The sequence below is a fragment of the Mobula birostris genome, chromosome 2, assembly GCF_030028105.1.
Source record: "Mobula birostris isolate sMobBir1 chromosome 2, sMobBir1.hap1, whole genome shotgun sequence".
Classification (NCBI taxonomy): Eukaryota; Metazoa; Chordata; class Chondrichthyes; order Myliobatiformes; family Myliobatidae; genus Mobula; species Mobula birostris.
The window spans coordinates 130,466,780-130,491,678 of record NC_092371.1 but is presented as its reverse complement, the minus strand read 5'-3'; the positions used below and the strand labels follow the sequence as shown (position 1 = coordinate 130,491,678).

General features: G+C 39.9%; 1 protein-coding gene across 9 annotated transcripts in view; it reads left to right on the top strand.

The window, feature by feature from the left end:
- The window catches only part of LOC140191079 (serine/threonine-protein kinase MRCK alpha-like), a 596,213-nt gene that overhangs the window by 518,963 nt on the left and 52,351 nt on the right, over nt 1–24,899 (top strand). For 5 of the 9 annotated variants that reach the window (XM_072248164.1, XM_072248182.1, XM_072248158.1 and 2 more), the window contains 3 exons: nt 11,890–11,971; nt 16,213–16,311; nt 19,023–19,239. In XM_072248164.1, coding sequence (XP_072104265.1) covers nt 11,890–11,971; nt 16,213–16,311; nt 19,023–19,239 — 398 coding nt within the window. The remainder of the gene's footprint in view (nt 1–11,889; nt 11,972–16,212; nt 16,312–19,022; nt 19,240–24,899) is intronic. The other 4 variants (XM_072248222.1, XM_072248216.1, XM_072248199.1 and 1 more) reach the window with 1 other exon arrangement.

The window sequence follows — 24,899 nt, the reverse complement described above, 5'->3', positions numbered from 1 at the left end:
TATCGGATTAACCATTTGTTTATTCAATTTAGATAATACAAAAGGAAGTGAAGTTCCTAAAATGGAAGCCAAAGAGAACCCTTGTAAAGAGTAACCTTCAAGGTTTACCCAATGTGGACTTGGAATTATATTCCAGTCTTGTGTCCAAAATATTAACTATCGAATATTAATTGCCCAATAATAGAATCTTAGATTAGGCAATGCTAAACCACCATCTTTCTTGGACTTCTGTAAATATTTTTTTTACTTAACCTGGGATTTTTGTTCTGCCATATACAAGAGGAAACAAGATTACAACAATTACAAACATAAAATAGTTACTTCTTACTCATAATTTCAAAACAAAAGACCAAGCACCAGTTCGTATTATTAGTTTTTTGTATGTAAATGATCGGAAGTGACGCAAGAAGAAGAGAGAATTCTGGGAAGAAGGAAGCAATCCACCACCTTAAAATATAATACTTCTCCAGTAACGTTTTGGAAAAAAAAAAGGGAAAACAAACATTAAAATTGTAACTAAATTGCTCTCAAAAGGAGAAAATATTAAAAGTGAGATATACAAGATCACTAACAAAAAAAGAGTACTATCATTTTAAGAATATAAAAAGTACCTACGCTACAAAATCAAGGCAAGAACCCTCAGAATATAAAATTCTAAATCTATAAGCTAAATATTAAATTTTTTAAAAAAAAGGAAATGAAAAACAGATTAAAGAAAATAAAAAACAGTGCGTTAATTAGTCCTCAGCAGAGGAAGACAAATTGTGGAGAAAACTTTGAGTTTCGGTCGGAGTTTTGAACAAACGACGAGAATTGTCCGGCATAACAACTCTGAAACAGGCTGGGAACAGCAGCGCTAATTTATAGCCCTGATGATACAGTTTAGCGCGTAAAGAACGATGTGTGCGGTCTAACAATGGGGGGTTCCTCCAATATATCTGGGTCAAACACATCCGCTAACAACTTAGAAAGATATTTAGTAGGATCTCCCGTCTCAATATCTTCAGGAAAACAGATTATTCGCAGATTCTGCATTCGAGAGCAATTTTCAAGATCGATAATCTTGGCTTTATAACGCTCCAACTGCTGAGCTGCCGAAGTTAGATTTTTTTCAAGGGATTCAATTTTTCGATCCCTTTTACCGCCATCTTTGTCTAGTTCCGAGATTCTAATTTGTTGTTGATCAATTTCACATCTGAACAATTTAACATCATCTTGAATTGTCTTCAAAACTCCTTCAAGTACGGTGAGTCTTTGATTAAGTGTAGTCTCTAGAAGTTTCTTCATTATTTCAACAGTTAGCGGAGTCTCCTTCGATGCTTCAGGATCACCATCTTTTTTTCCGTTCCTGCTGGAGCCCTTTCCGTCTTTAACTTCTCGTCCTCTGGTGTGCATTTTCAGTAAGTAAAAATGGAAGTTCAAAGATATATTTGTAGTGTAAATCCTTTAGTGTAGGTATAGGTAGAGTAAATAAGAGTGGTTACATGTAAAAAAGATAAAGGGAATGGAGCTACGCCATAGTACAGCTCACTCCATGAGCGTCCCCCTGGAAAGTTCAGCAATTCTAGTTGAAACTCTCCCCAGTAGCCTTAGCAAACCTCCCTGCCAGGGTATCGGTCCCCCTCGGATTCAAGTGCAACCTTCCTTACTGTACAGGTCACGCCTACCCCAAAAGAGTTCCCACTGATCCAGAAACCTGAATCCCTGACCCCTGCTCCAATCTCTCAGCCACACATTTATCCTCCACCTCACTCTATTCCTATTCTTCACAAATAATTTACCTCGCCTCGACCCGTTATCACCGAAGCCCTGTTGAGCCAAAACCCTCCTACTCTGACTTCCTCTACACTAGGCCCACTCTATAAACCTCTATATATTTTAAACACACCATCCCTACCATGAAGCAATGTGGTGGTTGCATCGTGCTATAGGGATCCTTCACTGCAGCCATCCCTGGAAGGCTTGTAAAAGTAGAGGGTAAAATGAATGCAGCAAAATACACGGAAATTCTGGAGGGAAACCTGATGCAGTCTTCAAGAGAACTGTGACTTGGGAGAAGATTTGTTTTCCAGCAAGACAATGATCTCAAGCATAAAGCCAAAGCTACACTGGAAAGGTTTAAAAACAACAAAGTTAATGTCCTGGAGTGGCCAAGTCAGTGTCCAGACCTCAATCCAATTGAGAATTTGTGGCAGGCTTGAAAAGGGCTGTTCACTCACGATCCCCATGCATTCTGACAGAGCTTGAGTAGTTTTTTTAAAGAAGAATGGGGAAAATTTGCAGAGTCCGGATATTCAAAGTTGATAGAGCCCTATCCACACAGACTCAAGGCTGTAATTGCCTCCAAATGTGCATCTACTAAATACTGACTTGGAAGAGGACGAATACTTGTACAACAATTATTTTGTGTTTTATACTTATAATTAATTTAGATCATTTTGTAGAGAACTGTTTTCACTTTGACACAAAAGAGTCTTTTTCTGTTAATCAGTGTCAAAAAAGTGGAATTAAATCCACTGTGATTCAATGTTGTAAAACAATAAAATATGAAAACTTCCAAGGGGGGAGGTGAATACCTTTTATAGGCACTGTATTTCCCTATAGCAACTTTTCAGTGTTTGCATGCTTATTAGGATTAGCACTTTAAACCAATTTCCCCCGGGATAAATAAAGTATGACTATGACTTTGACTTTAACAGTGACCTTGTACTCTACAGTGTTCCAGAATCTTTCATGTGGATGTCTGTTACATTTAGTAATATGATTTCGTGGGTTAATCAGTCAATCAAATGTCTAGATTTCGTATTTTCTGTACTTCTTTGCAACATTGATGAGGAACATTCAGCCCGTTGAGTATATGACAACTCATAGGCCAATCCCATTATTGCATTAACTTTCCCTATAACTTATTCTCTCAGCATTCTCATCAATTCATTCCAGATTCCACCTGTTACCTATATGCTGGGGACAATGCACAACAAGCAGTCAGTTAACCTACCTACCCACACATCTTTGGGATATTGCAGGAAACTTTAGTGGTCACAGGGAGAATGTGCAAATTCCACATTGCACCTTGAGATCAGGATCAAACATTGGTCACTGGAACTGTGAGGCAGCTGTTCTACTATTTGCACCAGTGTGCAAACCACTTGACAGTAAAGTGGGAGTGGAAGGGTTAAAATCTGTTCAAAGCTCAAAAAAACACATTTCCTAATAACCTTTTGTGAAACCTTACTGTTTGTGAAGCCCCTCTAAAGAAAAATGGAGGGTTCTGTGGGAAGGAAGGGTTAGATTCATCTTGGAGTAGGTTAAAAGGTCGGCACAACATCGTGAGCCAAGGGCCCTGTACTGTGCAGTTCTTAATCTAACTGTAATGATGCTTAAGCATTTGAATCTATATGATCTTCAAAAAATTGATTTGTTGTTCTTTGGAAGCTAGATTCAAGTTTAGACATAAATCAGTTAATCTTTCCATGGTAACTTAGCAGATCTCAAGTGTGATGATAAGACAGAAGTTTGTCTCTTTGCTTTTGACATCATTGAAAATGAGCCAGGATCCTGAGCATCATCCCTATCTCCTGGTGTGCCACCTGGAAAAGATATAATCAGTAGTGCTATACAGGTCCCCATGGTAAAATGGTATGAATGCACACTGAGTATTCACAGTGAGATGCTGGAAGGATATTCTTTCCTTTAAAGTTATATCAAGTATTTTTGACACTCTTAGGGTCATTTAAAGAAAGGAGTTTATAAATTGTGTATTTGTCTTCAAATTAGAGTCATTCAGAGGATGGGGAACCGTGGCTGACAAAGGAGGTCGCTGACAGCATAAAAGGAAAAGAGAGGGCATGCAATATAGCAAAAATTAGTAGGAACTGAAAGGATTAGGAAGCTTTTACAAACCTACAGAAAGCAACTAAAAATATAGTAAGCAAAGAAAAGATGTAATATGAACGTAAACTAGCTAATAATATAAAAGAAGATACCAAAAGGATTTTCATATATAAAAAGAGTAAAAGAGAGGTGAGAGTGGATATTGGACCATTGGGAAATGATGCTGGAAACATAGCAAAAGGGGACAGAGAAACGACGGAAGTATTTTGTGTCATTCTTCACTGAGGAAAACTCCAGAATTCTGCCAGAAATTCAAGAGTGCCAAGGGCAGAAGTGCATGTAGTTGCTATTACTAAGGTAAAAGTGCTAAAGCAGCTGAAAGCTGTGAAGGTAGGTAAATCAGCTGCACCAAATGGACTTACACCCTTGGATTCTGAAAGAGATAACTGAAAAGATTATAGAGGCCATAGGTGGTGATCTTCCAAGAATCACTAGATTCTGGAGTACTGGAAAATTGCAAATGACACTCCACTCTTCAAGAAGGGAGGGAGGCAAAAGAAAGGAAATTAGAGGCCAGTTAGTCTGTCTTCAGTGATTGGGAAGATGTTGGAGTCCACTATTAAGGATGAGATTTCAGGGAACTTGGAGGCACGTAATGTTGTAGGCCAAAATCCGCATGTTTTCTTTCAGGGCAAATTTTGCCTGGCATATCCGATGGAGTTTTTGGAGTAGTAATAGGCAAAATAGACAAAGGAGAGTCAGTGGATGTTGTTTACTTGGATTATCAGAAGGCCTTTGACAAGGCTGCTAAACAAAATAAGACCCCATGGGCAAATAAGTGGCAGATGGAATATAGCATAGGACAGTGTATGGTTATGCACATTTGTCAAAGGAATAAAGATGTAGACTATTTTCTAAGTGGGGAGAAAATTCAGAAATCATAAGTGCAAAGGGGCATGGGAGTCTTCGTGTAGGATTCTGTGAAGGTTAGCTTGCAGGTGAGTCCATTGTAAGGAACACAAATACACTGATATAGGAGCAGAATTAGGCCATTCGACCCATAGTCTGCTACACCATTCCAGTATGGTTGATTTATTATCCCTCTCAACCCCATTCTTCTGCCTTCTCCCCGTAAGCTTGACGACCTGATTCTTAAGAAACTTATCAACCTCCAGTTTTAAATATATTCAATGACTTGGTCCCCACTGCCATCTGTGGCAATGAATTCCACAGTTTCACTACCCTCTGGCCAAAAAAATTCCTCCTCTCTCTGTTCTAAATAGGCATACCTCTAGTCTAACACGCCTATACATTTACCCTTTCATTCCTGGAATCATTCTCATGAGCCTTCTTTGGATCCTCTTCAATGCCAGCATGTCTTTTCTTAGGTAGGGGACCCAAAACTGCTTATAACACTCCAAGTGTGGTCTGACTAATGACTTATAAATCCTCCACATTACGTCCTTGCTGTCAAATTCTATTCCTCTTGAAATTAATGCATTTGCATTTGCCTTCCTTACCATTGACTCAACCTGTAAGTTTACCTTTAGGGAATCTGCACTAGGTCTTCAAGTCCCTTTGATTTTTGAATTTTCTCCCCATTTAGAAGATAGTTTACACCTTTATTCCTCCTACCAAAATGCATGACCATACACTGCTCTACACGATATTCCATCTGCCAATGTTAGTATTCATTTCGAAAGGACTAGAATATAAAAGTAAGGATGTAATGCTGAGGCTTTATCAGGCATTTGTCAGACCATAGTTGGAGTATTGTGATGGCTCTGGTTCTGTACCCTCTCGAGTTTAGAAGAATGGGGGAGAATCTCATTGAAATCCCATGGAGTATTGAAACGTCAAGATAGAGTCAATATAGGGAGTATGTTACTTTTGATGGGAAGTCTATGACCAGAGGGCACAGCCTCAGAATGTGAGGATGACAATGAGAACAGAGATGAGAAAGAATTTCTTTAGCCGTAGAGTGGTGAATTTGTGGAAGTCATTGCCACAGACGTCTGTGGAGGCCAGGTCATTGGATATATTTAAGGCAGAGGTTGATAGGATCTTGATTAGTAAGGGTGTCAGAGGTTAGAGGGAAAAGGCAAGAGAATGAAGTTGAGAGGGATAATGTCAGCTATGATGGAATGGAGGTGCAGACTCGATTGGCCAATGGCCTAATTCTGTTCCCATATTTTATGGTCTAACATCTTGTTGCCCAACAAGCTCGTTTAATCTGCTAGTGTTTTAACCATAGCCATCTAAGCCTCTCTTATTGATGTGCAGTTGCAAAAATAAGTTTGTGAACCCTTTGCAGTTACCTGGTTATTGCATTAATTGCTCATAAAGTGTGGACTGGTCTTCATCTAAGTCACAGTAATAGACAAACACCATCTGACTAAGCTAATAACACACAAACAATTGTACCTTTCACGTCTTTATTGGACACATTGTTTAATCTTCATAATCCAGACTTGAAAATGTTTGTGAATCATTGTATGTTACAACTGGTAGAACCTCCTTTAGCAGCAGTGACCTCTACCAAATGTTTCCTGTAGCTGCTGATCAGATTTGCACAACGGCGAGTAGGAATTTTAGACCATTCCTCCATACAAAACTGTTTCAGTTCATCAATATTTCTGGGATACCTTGTATGAACAGCCCTCTTCAAGTCATGCAACAGCATCTCAACTGTGTTAAGATCTGGACTCTGGCCATTCCAAAACATGATTTTTCTTCTTTTTAAACCATTCTGTTGTTGATTTACTCTTGTGTTTCAGACCATTGTCTTGTTGCATCATCCAACTTATATTAAGCTTCAGATGGCAGATCACTACCCTGACATTATTCTGTAAAATCTCTTGATACAATTTTGAATTCATTGTTCCCCCAGTGAATTCAAGCTGTCCAGGCCCTGAGGCAGCAAAGCAGCTCAAAACCATGATGCTCCTTCCACCGTGCTTCACAGTTGGGATGAGGTTTTGGTGTTGGTGGGCAGTGCCCTTTTCCCTGTGAACATAGCTGTGTACATTTCTGCCAAAAAGTTCAAATTTTATCTCATCTATCCACAGAACATTGTTCAGAAGTGTTGTAGAACATCCAGGTGGTCTTTTGCAAACTTGAGACATACAGCAATGTATTTTTTGGAGAACAGTGATTTCCTCTATGGGGTCCTTCCAGGAACACCATTGTTGTTCAGTGTTTTTCTTATGGTAGGCACCTGAACAGAGATTTTAGCAAGTTCTAGAGATTTCTGTAGGTGTTTTGCTGTTACCCCTTTTGTTCTTTTTCGCCTCCTTCAGCAATGCACGTTGTGCTCTTGGTGTGATCTTTGCAGGATGCCCACTCCTAGGGAGATTAGCAACAATACTGAATTTCCTCCATTTGTAGACAATTTCTCTTCCTGTGGACTGATGAAACTCGGGTCTTTAGAAATGCTTTTGTAGCCTTTTCAGGCTTCATGCACCTCTACAGTTCTTCTTCAAGAGACAGGTATATGGAGGAATTTAAGGTGGGGGGTTATATGGGAGGCAGGGTTTAAGGGTCGGCACAACATTGTGGGCCGAAGGGCCTGTACTGTGCTGTATTATTCTATGTTCTATGTTTAAGGTACTCTGAAAGATGTTTTGATCAAGGTGTGGTACACATAAATAGATCTTTCTTGAGAAGAAACAGCATTGCATGTTGTACTCTTGGTATGATCATTGCAAGATGCCCACTCCTAGGAGAGTAGCAACAGTACTGAATTTCTTCCATTTGTAGACAATTTCGTACTGTGGACTGATGAATACTCAGGTCTTTTCCAGCTTCATGTATATCTTAAATTCTTTTTCTAAGGTCCTCTTAAAGTTGTTTTGATCAAAGCATGGTGCACATAAACAGATCTTTCTTGAAAAGAGTAGGCTTTATCAGTAACCTAACTTTGTTGCCTTTTTTATAGGCAGGGCACCTCTACAACCCACACTTCCAATCTCGCTGGAACACCTGACATAGCTTTTGTAGAAGGCATTGCCCCAGAGGTTCACATACTTTTTTGAACCTAGACTGTTATTGTTTAAATGGTGTACTCAGTATTGACGAGAAGAAGTACAATTGCTTGTTTGTTATTAGTTTCGGCAGATTGTGTTTGTCTATTATTGAGAATTAGATGAAGATCAGGCCACATTTTATGAGTAATTAATGCAGAAAACCAGGTAATTGTAAAGGGTTCACAAATTTTTTCTTACAACTGTATGCCTTCTTGCCATGGTAGAGTAGTGGTTAGCATGACACTATTACAGCTCCAGGAGTTGGAGTTCGGAGTTCAGTCGCAGCGTCCTCTGTAAGTAGTTTGTATATTCTCCCCATGGAATGTGTGGGTTTTCTCCAGGTGTTCCAGTATCCTCCCACAGTCCAAAGATATACTGGTTAGAAGATTAAACTCACAAAATGATGGAGGAACACAGCAGGCCAGGCAGCATCTATGGATAAAAGTATGGTCAATGTCTCAGCCCAAAATGTCGACTGTAAGTCCTGCTGAAGAGTCTCAGCCCGAAGTGTCAACTCCATTTATTTTTCCAATAGGTGCTGTCTGGCCTGCTGAGTTCCCTCAGCATTTTGTGTATGTTGCTTGGATTTTCTCTTGTTTTTGGTTAGTACATTAATCGTCCATTGTAAATTGTTCTGTGATTAGGTTAGGGTTAAATTGAGGGTTGCTGGGTGGCGTGGCTCAAAGGACCAGAAGGCCTATACCATGCTGTATCTCTAAATAAAATAAATAATCTGCTTTTAGCACCTCTTCCCTGTGGTTTCTCTGCATCTATGACCCTTATCTTATATAGTCAGATGGATAGTTTATTGACCCCAAAGGAGATTACATTGGCACAGTAGCATTACAAGTGCACAGATATACAAATATTAGAAGAGAAGTAAGAAAGAATAAAAAATAAATTACCTCAAACAATCTGACAGGAATAGGTCATCACTTACCCAGCTGTAGGTTGACTCATTATAGAGCCTAATGGCTGAGTGTAAGAATTACCTCATATAGCACTCTTTGGAGCAGCACAGTTGTCTTAGTCTGTTACTGAAAGTGCTCCTCTGTTCAGCCAAGGTGGCATGCAGGGGTTGAGAAACATTGTCCAGAATTGCCAGGATTTTCCATAGGGTCCTTTGTTCTACGATAGCCTCCAGTGTGACCAGTTTTCCGATAACAGAGCCAGCCTTTCTAATCAGTTTATTGAGCCTGTTGGCGTCACCCATGTTGATGGCATTGCCTCAGCACATCACCGCATAGAAGATTGTACTGGCAACAACAGACTGGTAGAACATGTGAAGGAGAGGCTTGCATACTCCAAAGGACTTCAGTCTCCTCAGGAAGTAGAGGTAACTCTGGCCCTTCTTGTACACAGACTCTGTGATGGTGCTCCACTTGTCAATCATCCAGGTGCTTATAGGTCCTCACCACATCCACATCGTCACCATCAATAGTAACAGGGAGCAGTGCAGGCTTAGTCCATCTCCTTTGTCTTACCGATGTTGAGCTGCAGATGACTCAGCTTGCACAATTTGACATAATCTTTCACCAGGGCCCTGTATTCATCCTCCTGTCATATATACCCAACTATTGCTGAGTCATCAGAGAATTTTTGCAGCTGACATGACTCAGTGTTGTATCTAAAGTCCGAAGTGTACAGGGTAAACAGGAAGGGAGCCAATACATTCCCCTGTGGGGTCCCAGTGCTGCTTGTAGCTATGTCTGACATAGAGCTCTGAAGCTGTACAAACTGTGGTGTGCCAGTTATGTAGTCCATTATCCAGGATACAATGGAAGTGCCAATTTGTATTGAATGGAGCATTTCATCCAGCAGTGAGGGCTGTATGCTATTGAAAGCACTTGAGAAATCAAAAAACATGATCGTCATGTGCTGCCCTGCTTATCCAAATGGAAGTAGGCTCTGTTCAGCAGGTAGATGACAGCATTGTCAACTCCAATGTGCACCTAGTAGGCAAACTGCAGGGGATCAAGGGCTGATCTGACTAGGGGTTGAAAGTGAGCCAGGACCAGCCTCTCTGAGGTCTTCATGATGTGTAAGGTCAGGACCACTGGACAGTAGTCATTCAAGTCTTTTGGATGGCCCTTCTTGGATACTGGGACCACACATGATGTTTTCCACAGAGTTGGGACCCTTTCCAGGCTGAGACTCAAATTGAAAATGCTCTGGAGAACACCACACAGCTACTCAGCACAATTCTTCAGGACCTTGGGGTTCACACCATCCGGTCCCAATGCTTTGCCATGTCTGAGTTTCCCCAGAGCCCTTCTCACCTTCTCAGTAGTGAAAGTGAGTCTGCGATGACTGAGAAGTTGGTGGAAGGTGAGTGGCGGGGTGGGGGGAGGGGTTGGTTGTGAAGATCAAGATGATAGCAGTTGGTATGTGGAGGCGTGGATGGTAGGCGCGGGGCAAGGTTTGGATGTAGACAGTGGTAGCCTGTGTTTTTCAACTGGAGGGAGAAGGAGGGGGGCATTGGTGCTGAGGGAGCATTGGGTGCCTCAGCAGCTGGACTGCTGTGCTGAGGTGAGTGTGAACAGGAGGACAATTGTCAAACCTATTGAAGAAATTGTTAAACTCATTAGCCCATTCATAGCTGCATTCCGGGGCTCTACAGCTCAGCTGATTGAAGCCAATAGTGTTCTTCTTGCCTCTCCACACCTACATGTGCTACTCTGCCCGAGCTTGTTCTCTCGCTCTCTCCTGTGTTCCTCTTTGGTTGCCTTGATCTTCTCTTTAGCTCCCTCTGCACGTTTCAATTCTTCTATTGGTTCACCGTTTAAGGCTGATTTATACTTGTGCGTCAACTTGATGCCATAACCTACGCAAATGGCCTACGCGCGTTATGAGCATTTATACTTGTGCGTTGGTGTGTCTGTGTTGCTCTGCAATTCGCGCACATCACGCATGTGCACACACCTGCCCACGCAAGGCTTCATGGTCTTGGTAGTCTTTCTTGGGGTAAACAAGTTTAAAGCAAGCGTCTTTTTTCGTAAAAGCGAAATGTGTTCTCCATAATTTCGGAGGTCTGTAAAGCATTGCAGCCAGTGTTCCTTCCCTGCCCTTCAGTCGCCCAATGGGGAGCTATTGCAGCATAGGAGGAAATACGATGCTACCAAGTGGACCAATCACAGTTGTTGCAGTCTGCGTTGCTGCAACGCGTAGTTACATTTTGGGAGAGGCGCGCGTCAGGCTACGGCGTAGGGATCCGCGTAGGCACTGCGTAGGGTTCGCGGTGATGCCGTGCCTATGGCATTGAGTTGGCACACAAGTATAAATCAGCCTTAAATCTCCAGGATTAGAATGATATCGCCAGTTTCTAGTATGTGTGGAATTTGCACATTCTTCCTGTTAACCACATGGTGTTTTCTTGAATGCTCTGATTTGCTCCCACAGCCAAAAATATGCTAGCTTGAAATTATCTGGTCTAATTGTTCTCCTGAAAGTGGTGGTAGGACAATCTGTGGCAGGGAAAGGAAGGATTTGATGATGATACAAGAGGAACAAATGAAATTGGGATTAAAGTTTAGTGGTCAGCATGGACATGCTGGGCCATCGGACATATTTCCAACTCTATTTCTCTATGATTTATCAATCTTGCTCTAAAATATATCATGGCCCTTTGCCATGACATGTCCCTATGGAGGAAGATCCACATTCTAAACGCACTGTGGAAAGACAGCTCTGTCATGAATTCCCTATTAGATGATTTATGGTCTCTGGTTTTGGTTTCCACCACAGGGAAGTACCTTTTGCAATGTACAAACAAAATTATTGATGAAGTAATATGACATAACAGGCAATATTTCAATTGAATTCATTTTGAATTAGATTTGTATTTTCACAAACGTCCAAAATGTAAGTACAGATCAATGTACACTTGGCAAGTATAGATAAAGTTAGTTATTTTGTCTTTTGCATTTCGTTTGCCAAAAAAAACACCATTTTATCAGCAGAGAATTCACTATGATCAGAATGTTGTTGTAATTTCCAATTAAAATTTTATTTTCATTTTAATTTCCTCCAGGGATGAAGAGTTTTCAGTAAGTTCTGTGTTGGCTTCTGATGTTATTCATGCCAACAGGAAGGATGTACCCTGTATATTCAGGGTAAGTAGTGTTTTGGTATGTTTTTATCTGAGTGGGGAGGGAGGCAATAATCAGTGGGATTACAGTGAAATCGCATCATTGGAATGTCATATAACTTTGGGTCTACACTCACATAAGCATATTTAAACTGTCATGTTTAAAAAAATTTTAAGATATTTTCAAATATTTTTATAATAGTATGCTTCCTAACAGTGCTGTTTTCTGCACAGATTTTTGATGTTTCAGTGAAAGTAGTGTATTTTCCTTTTTGAATGGATGCTCTCACAACTAGAATAAAACTTATTAAGAGCTCTAAAAGTACCAGCAGTTCCTAAACTAACAAATTTGATGTAATGCTGTTTATTGATCCTTCAAAGCTTCCTGACACAAGAAGTCAGTGCATTACCGTCCCTTTCTTTCATTTTAAATGCAATTATTACCCTGCCTCTTTCCTCCATTCCTTTGTTGTATCCTTCACCACCTTCTTCCACCTTGGACACTCTTTCTCCTCACCTCTCTTTGTTTCTCTCCACTCTCTCCTCTTCCTCCCTGTGATCATTTTGCTCATGCGATTGCTGCTTGTGTGTTTATCCTAACTTGATTTCTTCTTCTCAATAATCTCTTTCATTCTTACTTTTATCCTTTCTTTCCCTTCCCATTCTCTGCTCCATGCTCATTTTTTCTGTATTCTCTCTCCTTACCTCCACACTCTTTATTCATCATTCTCACTCACTGCTCTCTACTCCATTCCACTTCTTTGGCATCCTCTTCTTTCCTAACCTCCAGATTACAGGAACCTCAGAGAATGGCTTGGCAAAGTTAAGTGGACTAGTATGGTATTTTCAATTTGCTTTAGGGTAATGGAACGTTGTTTTACCCTTTAAGATAAACATTAACAATATCACAAATTAATGAATAAATCATTCACATAAATGGGAGGAAAAATTGCAAAGATAAATGGCCCATTATTCATTCATTCATTCATTCTCTCTCTTTCTCACACACTCTTTCTCTTTCTTTCTCACACACACACTCTTTCTCTCACTCTCTCACACACACACTCTCTCTCTCTCCCCCCTCCCCCTCTCTATCTCTCCCACCCTTCATTTGTCGTTGTCTCTTTTCTTCTGCCTGCACCACCAGATAAACCCAACCCATTCCTATAGGCATTCCCTCAACTCTCACTGTCGCCTGCTCTCAACTTGATAGCCTGCTCCATTTATGACAGGAGTGAAAGGCTAGCCTGGTATTCAAGTCCAGCCACAACTGCGGGATTTTCTGGCTCAACTTCATACCAGGAGCATCGGCCACTGATCTTAAGCTTCTGAAAGATGGTTATTTGTTGTATGGGATAGGAACCAGTATGCCATCGTAGAAAATATTCACAACAAGCATTATTATGTATAAGTAAAACAAAGCATGAAAGCTTACTTTAATAGAAGAAATGGAAGTTGCTCCCTTATTGTTCTTAAGTACCTGTTTGAAACTCGTTGGAAATAACTAATTTTTCTGCAGTTACTATTGCTTATTTTTGTATCTTGCTGTTTTTTGCACAATGCTTCAGTAAGGAAACGACTAGGAGCACTTTCTGACTTCAGCTATGCTCAAGTGCCTATTAACTGAAGCTTTGTGATTGTAAAGTTCCTGCTGTGTCTGTATAGCATGTGTGTAATGTTTAAACTTTACAAACCAAGCCCTTCAACATGACAGCAATGTTAATTGTGTGTGTGTTTTTGATGCTCTGCATGTTGCTTACCATGAAGAAGGGAAGGTAAACTTGCTTTCATTGATGCTAAAAGATTTTCTTGCTCTGGAGTTAATAATTTCTGTTCGCTTCATGTCACTTCATTATTACCATCTGTCTGACAGATGCCGAAGAACCTATGTTTCCAAGCAGTAACAGCTGTCAGTTGTCTCCCCATTTTTCATCAGACATGGTCCTGTTCGTTACCAAAGTTATATTAGATTCCATCAGAACTGGGTAAGAGAGGAAGCAATTTAAATTGCAGCGAAGGTGAATGGAACAAAAGGAGCATATCTGATAAAATGAGATGAATTCTGTTGGAATAAGTTTTAGGGGGTATCTAGTCCATTTGTCAACTTTTAACTCATTTTCATTTTTTGTGTCCTCTGTAAATTCTGGTGTTTGCAACAAAGAGAACATCAACATCTTTATCTCTCTAATACAAAGAACACACTATAACCACCAGTTTCTGTTGTTCTGCCAACTTTTTACCTATCCTACAATAGCAACTAGTCTCTTTTCTGTACTTTTTTGAAGATCCACCACATATTGGTATTTTCTGTTTGCTGCAGTGTTCTTTACTCAAGACACTGTGTTAATTTTGCCAGAGATTTCTATTTCCAGCCTCATTGTCCATTGTGCTGTAGAAGCATGCCCTGTAACAGAGACAGAACAGTGGTATTACTGTTATTTCAAGGCTCCACCAACCCTGGTTGGATTCTGATATCTTCAAGGAGTATGCATGTTCTCGCTGCAATCGAGTGAGATTCCTCTCAGTTCTCCAGTTTTCTCCCATATGTTAACTCTAATATGAACTGATTACTTTAATTTTCTCCTTGTGTAGATGATTAATAGGGGAATTATGGGGTGGGGACATGGTTTTGTTAACGGGCATGTGAGAGAGGATAGGTTAAAAGGAAATGAGTAATGGAATGGAAATGGTGAGATGCTCTGGGGCTCACATAGATTGGATGAGGCAAATGCTGTTCTTTGTCATATGCAAACCTCGCTGATTAGATGTCCTGCAGTTTTTAGGCTGATGATCCTTCAGATCCAGGTATCTCTAAAAAAAATTGTGATTAAAATGTTTGTTTGCTTCCCTCTGCTTGGATACTGAGATTGGGACCCCAATGTCCACTATGAATCTATGAATTCATTGCTGTGTTGGTGGTGTTTTTCTGTGAAAGTGATTCCATACAATACCTCCAGCATCGACCTTTGTACCTACTATAGCTTTTTTCTGTGACAATCAATGTGATATTTTCTGCATTCCCTCCCCCTTTCCTTCAATCTACATGAAAGAGAATTCTGTTTTATTTAACACAACTTTCCTGTTCTTTGTTATTTTTTTTATTACATATATAATATATTTTGATGCTCTCACTTTATATTTCTTGTCATTGCCAAAGAATAGAAGGCCAATCAACAAGTATAAGTTCAGGAGACAAACAGTAAACCTGGCACCAAAACATCCACCTTTTCTAATGTTAAAGCATCATGTTAAAACAGTCAAACTCTAAGAGTCTACTGTCTAACTATTCAGAAATCCCAGTCATTAGGCATCTTGTTAGCAATGTGATGTTCACTTCTTTTTCCACTTGCCAGGAACCTATTTACCACATTCCCTGCCTAGTCACATGGGACCTAGCTTCCACCCTCCTAATCCACCAGGGCCCTGGTTCCCATACTCTCTTGAACTTACCTTATTCTGTTAGTGTAATAGTATCCGAGAGACTGGGACATCAGCTAGTCCAACACCACCAATGACTGAATGGATCAGATTAATGGTGTATTACTCATACAGAAACCAGCCTGCACCTAGATTTCCATGAAGTAGATCGTATAATTGCTGTTAGTCCAAATTTCCCGATACAGACTGTACATTCCTGATATTTTTCATGAGCAAAGATTCTTCAACAGAACTGACCTGAAGAGTAGTACCTATATGGGCCACGAGACCATTCTCAAAAGGTTGGGTCAATGGATCTGATCTGAGTTTGTTATCAGTGAGAAGAGGCAAGGGATTTGGAGCATGATGCACAGGAGTGGTATTTCATATGCATGAAAGATAACTAATTAACTTTGGTACTATATATGTCACAATTTATCATAGGAATCCATATTATTTCTCATCTACACTGGAACAAAGTATGAGAGTGTGAGTGAGGTAAATGGCTTTGATTCTCTTCCTAGTCACAAGGTTTCTGCCTTCTGCCACCAAAGTTGAGCACGTTAAATATTTGCCAACTCCAACACTATGTATTTGACTTCCACTGGAGAAATCTGTCAATTAAAAGATTAGATACTAGTTTGAGCAAGTACCCAACTTGCTCAGATAGGCTCAACCTTATTCATGCATATCACCTAACTCACTCATCTTAGGAATTGAATAACCTCTGCAAGTTGTTCTTCACTACATTTTTGAACCCCTTCCGAATTTATTACCCTTTCTCCTTACACCTTTGAGCCCCTTCTGACAGGTGTACCTCTGATGTAGATTTTCTCTTCTCTGCCTTAGGTTCCGCTTACAGCAGAACCGGGTAGGTGGGTTGGGCCTATTAAACAGACCCCGAAACTTCATTCCGCACGCGACCGTAAAACTGCAACTCATATTAAGGTATTTTTTTACTCTGTACAATTAATGCTGTACATTCCTCATGGACATTATGCTTCCATTTCTTTGGAATCTCCTGGTAGGTACTCCTTGATGCTGTAGACCTTCCAAGGACTACTTACCCAGTGATCAGGCCTAAATATAATGCATCTCCTGTTCTTACCCAGCATGCATTTAAATCTCAATGTTCACCTTAAAATACTTCATGGACGTCTTTTCCTTCCTTTTCAACCTCTTTCTCTGTTAATCTGTTGTGACTGTCTAATGCATGAGCTGGAAAGCTTTAGTGAAATTATCTGTCTATCCAAGGATCTGGGAAGTAACCAGTGACTAAAATGCTAATTTGAAATGAGCCACAACCAGTAGGAGGTGCAATCATGAGCAATATAAGATTGCTAAAAACTAACCAGTAATCAGAGGTTCACAAGTTCCTGACAGTCAGCATTTAAAACTACTTAGCAGATACAGATTTTCCAACAAAAGAATTAAGAATTTGCCAACCTACCTTCTAGGTGGAGAGCATCATCACCCATTGGACTATGTTAGTTCAAGGAGAAGTCCCACTGCCACTTCTCTGAACCACCAGCATTAAAAGAGGTCATACCAGTGATGTCCACATTCATTACAGACTTTTTCTTGGCTCAAATTAATTCCCTAAAAAAGAATTGTGTGTGAATGACTTGGTCATTACTTAATTAATCTCTTAGTTAATTAATACTTAAATTTTTTTGCTCCATCAGTTGACTGTTATTACTTTTAGGGTGGAAGTTCTTCCTCAGAGTCCTTGTGCAGGAGATATATAGCACAGTTATATAACCAGTACAGGGAACTACCGATGTGAAAGCTCTGCGTTTGATATATCACTGAACCTTGCCCAACTCTATTCTGCAGGAGAGATGTCTGAAATTTGTTAGTGTTTTTTTGTTGCAATTCCAACCTCCATGAAGTATGACAGAATTGTAGTACTTACAGCACAGAGAGAAATTGTTCAGTCCATCATTTATGTGCCAAATAAAGCTTCCATTTTATGTTTTATGTCCTAACAAAAGCTTTAATTACTAAACCACGTGATTGTAATTGTGCTGCAGTGGTATTTTTACTGTGAAAATATGATCTTTGCTTTGTTTAACAAGCTTTGAATGTTCAAAAGAATACTCATATTTTAATTCCATTTATGGTCAGGTGGAGCAGTGTGAACACAAAGTGACTTATAAAGCTGTCACATTTTGTGCCTGATATTTGCCAGGTCTCATTATATGCCCTAGTTTTCTGCAGTTGTAGAAGATGAATACTAGCAGCATATTGTTATGTTTGAAATTTACTAACAATGGAGGCAGAATCTGAGTCATGTTTGCCTCTTTGTAAGGCGAGATAGAAAGATCCACTGGTTTGTAAACAGAACAAATAAAAATAAAAGCTACACTCTGGAAATAATTATATAAAGCATTCTATTTTGATTAATTATGTATAAGGCAATACGAAGGTATCTTCATTCAGTCTTGTTGCATTCTTCTAAAAGAATGCCTGGTGGTTCCATTGGCACCATTCTGAAGAAAAGTTAGGGTCTCCTTTCTGGTGTCCCATCTGGCAGTTATTCTGTAAACCTAAAAAGGGTTACATTATTGATATTTTTGAAGGCCAGGCCTGCTTTACCTAGACTAGCTGTTTGATTTCTTCCTGGCATTGAACTAACTTTATATAAGCTACCCTTTACTAATTTAATTCACTCCATGTCATTGAGGAATAGCTGACAAAGATAATGGGCCTAACCACGTCCTGTCAGTAGCACTGAAGGAATATACTGCAGAACTAGCTAGCCAAGATCACACTGGTATTTGTTCAAGTATCAAAGCAGGACAATTCCATATGGCTAGTTACCACTTCATTAGCCTGTTTTCAATTATCCAAATGGTAATGAATGGTGTTGAGAACAATGCTATCAAGTGGCACGTATTAACCAGTAACCTTTTTTCAAACTTCATCTTGTGTTCATACAAAAATGGACAAAGAAGCTGAATTTCAGAGTTTAGGTGATGATACCGTTACAGAGATCTGGTAATTTGAAATGAGTGAAGAGAAGCTCTCCATTGTGTACCAGTTATACCTTGTACAAAGATGGTTATTGAGGTTAATCATCTCAGCTCTAGAACATGGGTATACCAGTTCATTATTCCAGAGTTATATTGCTTCATCAAAGGCCTTCCCTCAAAGCAAGGTTGGAGATGGAGGTGTTTGCTAATTGTAGTGCTCTTTCTAATCCGTTCCTTTGGTAATAGTTGGCACAAGTTACTCACTACGTAAGTGGTTGCCTATGATAAATATGGATAAATGTGAACACCATAATTGTTGGGACTGCATTGGTGTAGGCAGACCATTTATAGTGGAGACGTCATTGTAGAGATTTGCAGGTTCTCTATTTTAAACCATTATTATTAAGTTCTGGTCGGCAAAATTGGGCAGAGAGTAGAGTATCAGCTGCATTAGTGCAAATTAGTCGTCAGTCAAGCAATCAAAAGACTGAGCACAGAAAATTTTTTTAAATTTAATTTTCCATTCAATTAGTTATTTCCATTGATATTTTTAACTTTTCAAATAAAACACATTTGAAGCTTGTAAACTACAGATGAAGTAATGATAGGCAGACCATTTTAAGCTGCAAACACTGATAACTGGACCCGCTCCCCTTTAATTCCAAACATGTTTCCTCCTTGTAGGTTACAGCTTCCCAGATGTCAACATCCAACAACAAATGTTCAATCCTGATACTGGCTGACAGTGAGAATGAGAAAAATAAATGGGTGGGGCTGCTGAACGAGCTGCACCGGATCCTGAAGAAGAACAAACTAAAGGACCGATCGGTTTTTGTTCCAAAAGAAGCTTATGACAGTGCCTTGCCACTGATTAAGACAACACAATCAGCCGCCATCATAGGTAGGTAGGAGCTAGATGAATGGTTTTTCACTGAAGCTGCTGTCTTGCTCAGAGTTTGATGTTTAATTACAGAACAAAAGTGGTCACTACACTAGTTTATATGCTATGGGATATCCTGATAACATGAAAGCTACTTCATAAATAAACTCTTTTGATGCAATATCTAAATACTTTTCAGTCAGCAGAAAAAATTACTGTCACTTTCTGTCATGTGTGGCTCTCAGCTAAGAGATCACTGAACAGACTGAAGGCCCACTGTTGAACAGTATTGAGGAAGCGAGCTCTGTTTCTGTTGAAGCATTTAACTAAGCCCATAACAATAGAATAGAGCAGCACAATTATTTCAGGCTTCTGGCCAGCAGTTACTAAGGTCAGCTGGTTATTAATCCTTTGACTGTTAGTTGATCCTTTCACTTTGTAATTTGGCTGCTGTGTTTGATAGCATAACAAGACTCATTAAACCTTAGAGTTAATTCATGGAATTTACAATATAGAATCATTCCATCAACCAATTTTGTCTTTGCTGGTGTAGCAAATTTTTGTGCTTTCTCTCCTCCTAATAGTTCATAGCTGCTTTGAGATAGCCTGAAGCTTTGCAATGTAACTACAGTGTTAACCTTTCTTCCTCTTACCACCCTCCAGAAAATGAGATGAAAGTACTTAACATAATTTTTTAAAAATCAGAATCAGATTTATTATCACTGACTAAGATGACATGAAATGTATTGTTTTGCAGCAGCAGTACAGGGTAAATACATGAAATTAGAATATAGGGCAGTATAAGTAGCACAGTAGAACAGTTCAAGGACATCTTTGGTCTCACACTTTTGCAGTCGAAGGTTCCCATTTGCTTCAAAAGGGTATCAACCATACCAGTGTCCATGAGCAGAGTGAGCCACCTCAATGACTTTTGCCCAGTTGTGCTCACATCTACTGTGATGAAGTGCTTTGAGAGGCTGGTCATGGCTGGAATTAACTCCTGTTTGAGCAAGGACCTGGACCCGCTGCAATATACCTATCACCACAATAGATACAATCTCATTAGCTCTCTGCTTGGCCTTGGACCACCTGGAATACTAGTATCAAGTTACTGCTTATTGATTACAGCTCCACATTCAACACTATCAATACTAATCAACAAACTTCAAAACCTAAGCCTCTGTCCCTCCTCCTGCAACTTTTCAAAGTTCAAAATACATTTATTATCAAAGTATATATAAATTATACAACTTTAAGATTCGTCTCCTTACAGGCAGCCACAAAACAAGAAACCCGTAAGAACCCATTTTAAAAGAAAGGCTAACAAGCATCCAATGTGCAGAGAGAGGGATAAAAAAAACAAATCATGCAAACAATAAAAGCACACAACAACATTCAGAATGAAAATAAATCCATAGACTTGAAGCCCGAAGCAGGCCCACAGCTCCAGCCTTAATTCACCACATAGCAGAGCAACTCATCGCAGATCTCATAGACAGGAAGCCAGGAGCAGACCTCACCCTCAGTGCCACAGGGAGCAGTGTAAATGTCACAGAACAGTGAGCAGAACCGGCCTGACCCTCGCCTCCAGTCCCGTCACCCTGCCTTTTCAATCCATTCGGCCAGGCATTTAAATCGTTCAATCATTGGGTCGTTCTTCGCACTAGAACATGGACCCTGTCGTATTGATACTGGACTCTTGACTTCCTCATCAGGAGACTGTGGTCAGTGCAAATCAGAAATAACATCTCCTCCTTGCTGACAGTCAACACTGGCGCACTCAAGGATGTGTACTTAGCCTGCTACTCTACTCTCTGTACAACTTTGACTGTATGGGTCGGCAAACCTCAGGTGCCATCTCTAAATTTGCCAGTAATACAACTGTTTTGGCAGAATTTCGGATATTCACAAAGAAGCACACAGGAGTGAGATAGATCAGCTGGTTGAGTGGTGTTGCAACAATCTTATTGAGTTGAATTGACTTTATTTCTTACATCCTTCACATATATGAGGAGTAAAAATCTTTACATTACATCTCCATCTGAATGTCTTAAAAAAGGCGATGCTTCAAAAAGGCGACATCCATCATTAAGGAGCTTCATCAGCCAGGACTCCCTAGGAGTGGGTGTACTGCAAAGATTGCACCAACAGCACAACATGCAATGCTGAAGGAGGTGAAAAAGTACCCAAGGTAACAGCGAAAGACCTGCAGAAATCTCCAGAACTTGCTAAAGTCTCTGTTCATGTGTCCACTATAAGGAAAACACTAAACAAGAATGGTGTTCCTGGAAGAATCAGAATCAGGTTTATTATCACCGGCATGTGACATGAAATTTGTTAACTTAGCAGCAGCAGTTCAATGCAATGCATAATCTAGCAGAGAGAGAGGAAAAAAAAATAAAATAAAACATAATAAACAAGTAAATCAATTACGTATATTGAATAATTTTTTTTAATGTGCAAAAACAGAAATACTGTATATTTAAAAAAAAGTGAGGTAGTGTCCAAAGCTTCAAAGTCCATTCAGGAATCAGATGGCAGAGGGGAAGAAGCTGTTCCTGAATTGCTGGGTGTGTGCCTTCAGGCTTCTGTAACAGTGAGAAAAGGGCATGCCCTGGGTGCTGGAGGTCTTTAATAATGGGCGGTGCCTTTCTGAGACACCGCTCCCTAAAGAAGTCCTGGGTATTTTGTAGGCTAGTGCCCAAGATGGAGCTGACTAGATTTACAACCTTCTGCAGCTTCTATCGGTCCTGTGCAGTAGCCCCTCCATACCGGACAGTGATGCAGCCTGTCAGAACGCTCTCCACGGTACAACTATAGAAGTTTTTGAGTGTATTTGTTGACATGCGAAATCGCTTCAAACTCCTAATAAAGTATAGCTGCTGTCTTGCCTTCTTTATGACTGCATCAATGTGTTGGGACCAGGTTAGATCCTCAGAGATCTCGACACCCAGGAACTTGAAAATGCTCACTCTCTCCACTTCTGATCCCTCTATGAGGATTGGTATGTGTTCCTTCATCTTACTCTTCCTGATGTCCACAGTCAGCTTTCTTGACTTACTGACGTTGAATGCTAGGTTGCTGCTGCAGCACCATTCCACTAGTTGGCATATCTCACTCCTGTACGCCCTCTCTTCACCACCTGAGATTCTACCAACAATGGTTGTATCATCAGCAAATTTGTAGATGGTATTTGAACTATGCCTAGCCACACAGTCAAGTGTATACAGAGAGCAGAACAGTGGGCTAAGCACACATCCCCGAGGTACGCCAGTGTTGATCGTCAGCGAAGAGGATAATGTTATCACCAATCCACACAGACTGTGGTCCTCTGGTTAGGAAGTTGAGGATCCAATTACAGAAGGAGGTACAGAGGCCCAGGTTCTGCAACTTCTCAATCAGGATTGTGGGAATGGGGAGACTTCCAGTAGAGCTCATAGAGTGAAGTCGTGTTCTTGACTCGCTCCATTACCTCTGAGTTTTTTTCCTATGATCAGCTATATTAAGCTAACCATTAAGGCATCGACTTTTATAATACTTTGAAACCTACTGTGTTTTTTGATATTCGGATGCTTTTACGGTCTGCTATGTCTAAGAACGGGAAAAATGGGAAAGACGGCAAACCTCCGGTTAGACCGAAAGGTACCGATCTTCCTCCGACTGAACCACCGTTAACTTTGAAAGCTATATCGGATCTAATTCAAATGGAAATTTCAACCTCTATAACGCAGCTGATTCGTGCAGAAATTTCAGTTAATCTCCAGAAAATTGCTGATGCAATCGATAAAATGCAAACATCTATCACGGAACATCAGTCTGCTATATTTAATCTTCAAAAATCCACGCAACAAAATGAACTCAAGATGGGGAAAATTGAAGAAACAATTACTGTAATGAAGAAAAAACTTGACTTTCTGACTTTTAAAAACTCTGACTTAGAATCCAGAATGCGACGGCAGAATATTCGAATTATTGGTATTCGTGAAGCTGCCGAATCTGACAACCCTATAAAGTTTTTTGTCTCAACTTTTAAAAGATGCATTTCCTACCGTATTTCCTGACCAACCACCTTTATTGGATCGGCCTCACAGAGTTCCATCATATTCATCTAAGTCAGATAAACCTCGACATGTTATTCTACGATTTCATTACTTTCAAGACAAGGAGAAATTGCTTCGATTCGCTCGGCCTAAAGGTTACATTGATTTTTCGGATCTTCATTTTCGGTTCGTGGAAGACTTCAGTAAACAGATTCAGGATCAATGTGTTCGTTACAGATGTGTGATGTCGGAACTCTACAAGATGGATTTAAAACCAGTGCTGCTTTACCCTGCGCGTTTAAAGATTCACACGCCTGCTGGGGCTCCCCGTTTTTTTGATTCTCCATCGGATGCCCAGAGTTACCTGGATCAATTTTCACCTTCAACATCTTAATCGTAATTTTTAATTATTTCCATTTGATCGGAGGCTGTTAATCTGTTGGGTTTAATTTTTTTTTGCTTTATATGGGCAGAAAAGTTTATTTTTGGTTAATTAATATGGTTGCTAAACTTTTTCTCAACTGCGTCATTCCTTTCTTTTTCCCTGGGGACTCTGGGTGGTTATTCCCGCAGCATCATTTCACGTATTTCCTTTGAGGCCTTAAACTTTGTAGTTTCCAAATGTACTTTTTGTAGTTTTTCCTAACTAGTCTGTGTTAATTAACTCGTTTCTTTTTTTTCGTTTAATCATAGGGTCTGTTGTTCATTACGGTTTTCTTTATATTTACTGGCTTTTTCTTTGTATTATATTGTGTTTGTCTTAATTGGTCTACTTTTTTTTATTCCTTTACTGTTTTATAACTTTAGCTGATTTTTTTATACTTACACTTTTTTTTAGTGAGCGTCTATCGGAAGTCATGGGGGTAGTCTTAGTGCTTGCTTCTTTCTGGCTGGTCTGCTTTAGATTTAGCTTTGGGGTCATGGGGTGGGGGGTGGTGGGAGGGGCTTCACTTTTTAGTTTTTTTCTTCTTGGGCTATTTACATTACTGAAGCATTGGTTGCGTTCTCCTTCCCGTTATCTCTTGTTTGTTCTGTTCCCTTTCCAGGTTCGTGGGTCAAACCTATTGTCAATCCTCTTTTTTGCGGGTTGACTTTAGGGTTTATGGAGTCTATTATTAATTTTGTCTCTTGGAATACTAACGGTCTTAATCATCCAATTAAAAGGAAAAAAGTTTTTAAAGTATTCCGGAGACTTAAAGCACATGTTCTATTTTTACAAGAGACCCATGTGCGGAGGGGCGACAGACTACGTTTTTTTAAATTTTGGAAGGGTCAACAGTTTCTTTCGAACTCGAACGCTAAGATTCGAGGTGTCTCTATTCTTATAGACCCCTCAGTTACTTTTGTACAACATGATATTATTTCTGATCCGAATGGTAGATTTTTATTGGTTAGTGGTCTACTCTTTAATAAAAAGGTAGTTTTGGTTAACATTTATGCTCCCAATATGGACTGTCCTGAATTTTATAAATCACTATTTAATCTGTTCCCAAATTTGAATGAGTTTTCACTGATCTGGGGCGGAGATCTTAATACTTGTTTATCTCCAATTTTGGACCGTTCGGCTCCTTTACAGACCTTACCCAATAAATCTGCAACTTTGACTAACTCATTCCTCTCTGATTCTGGGTCGATGGACAT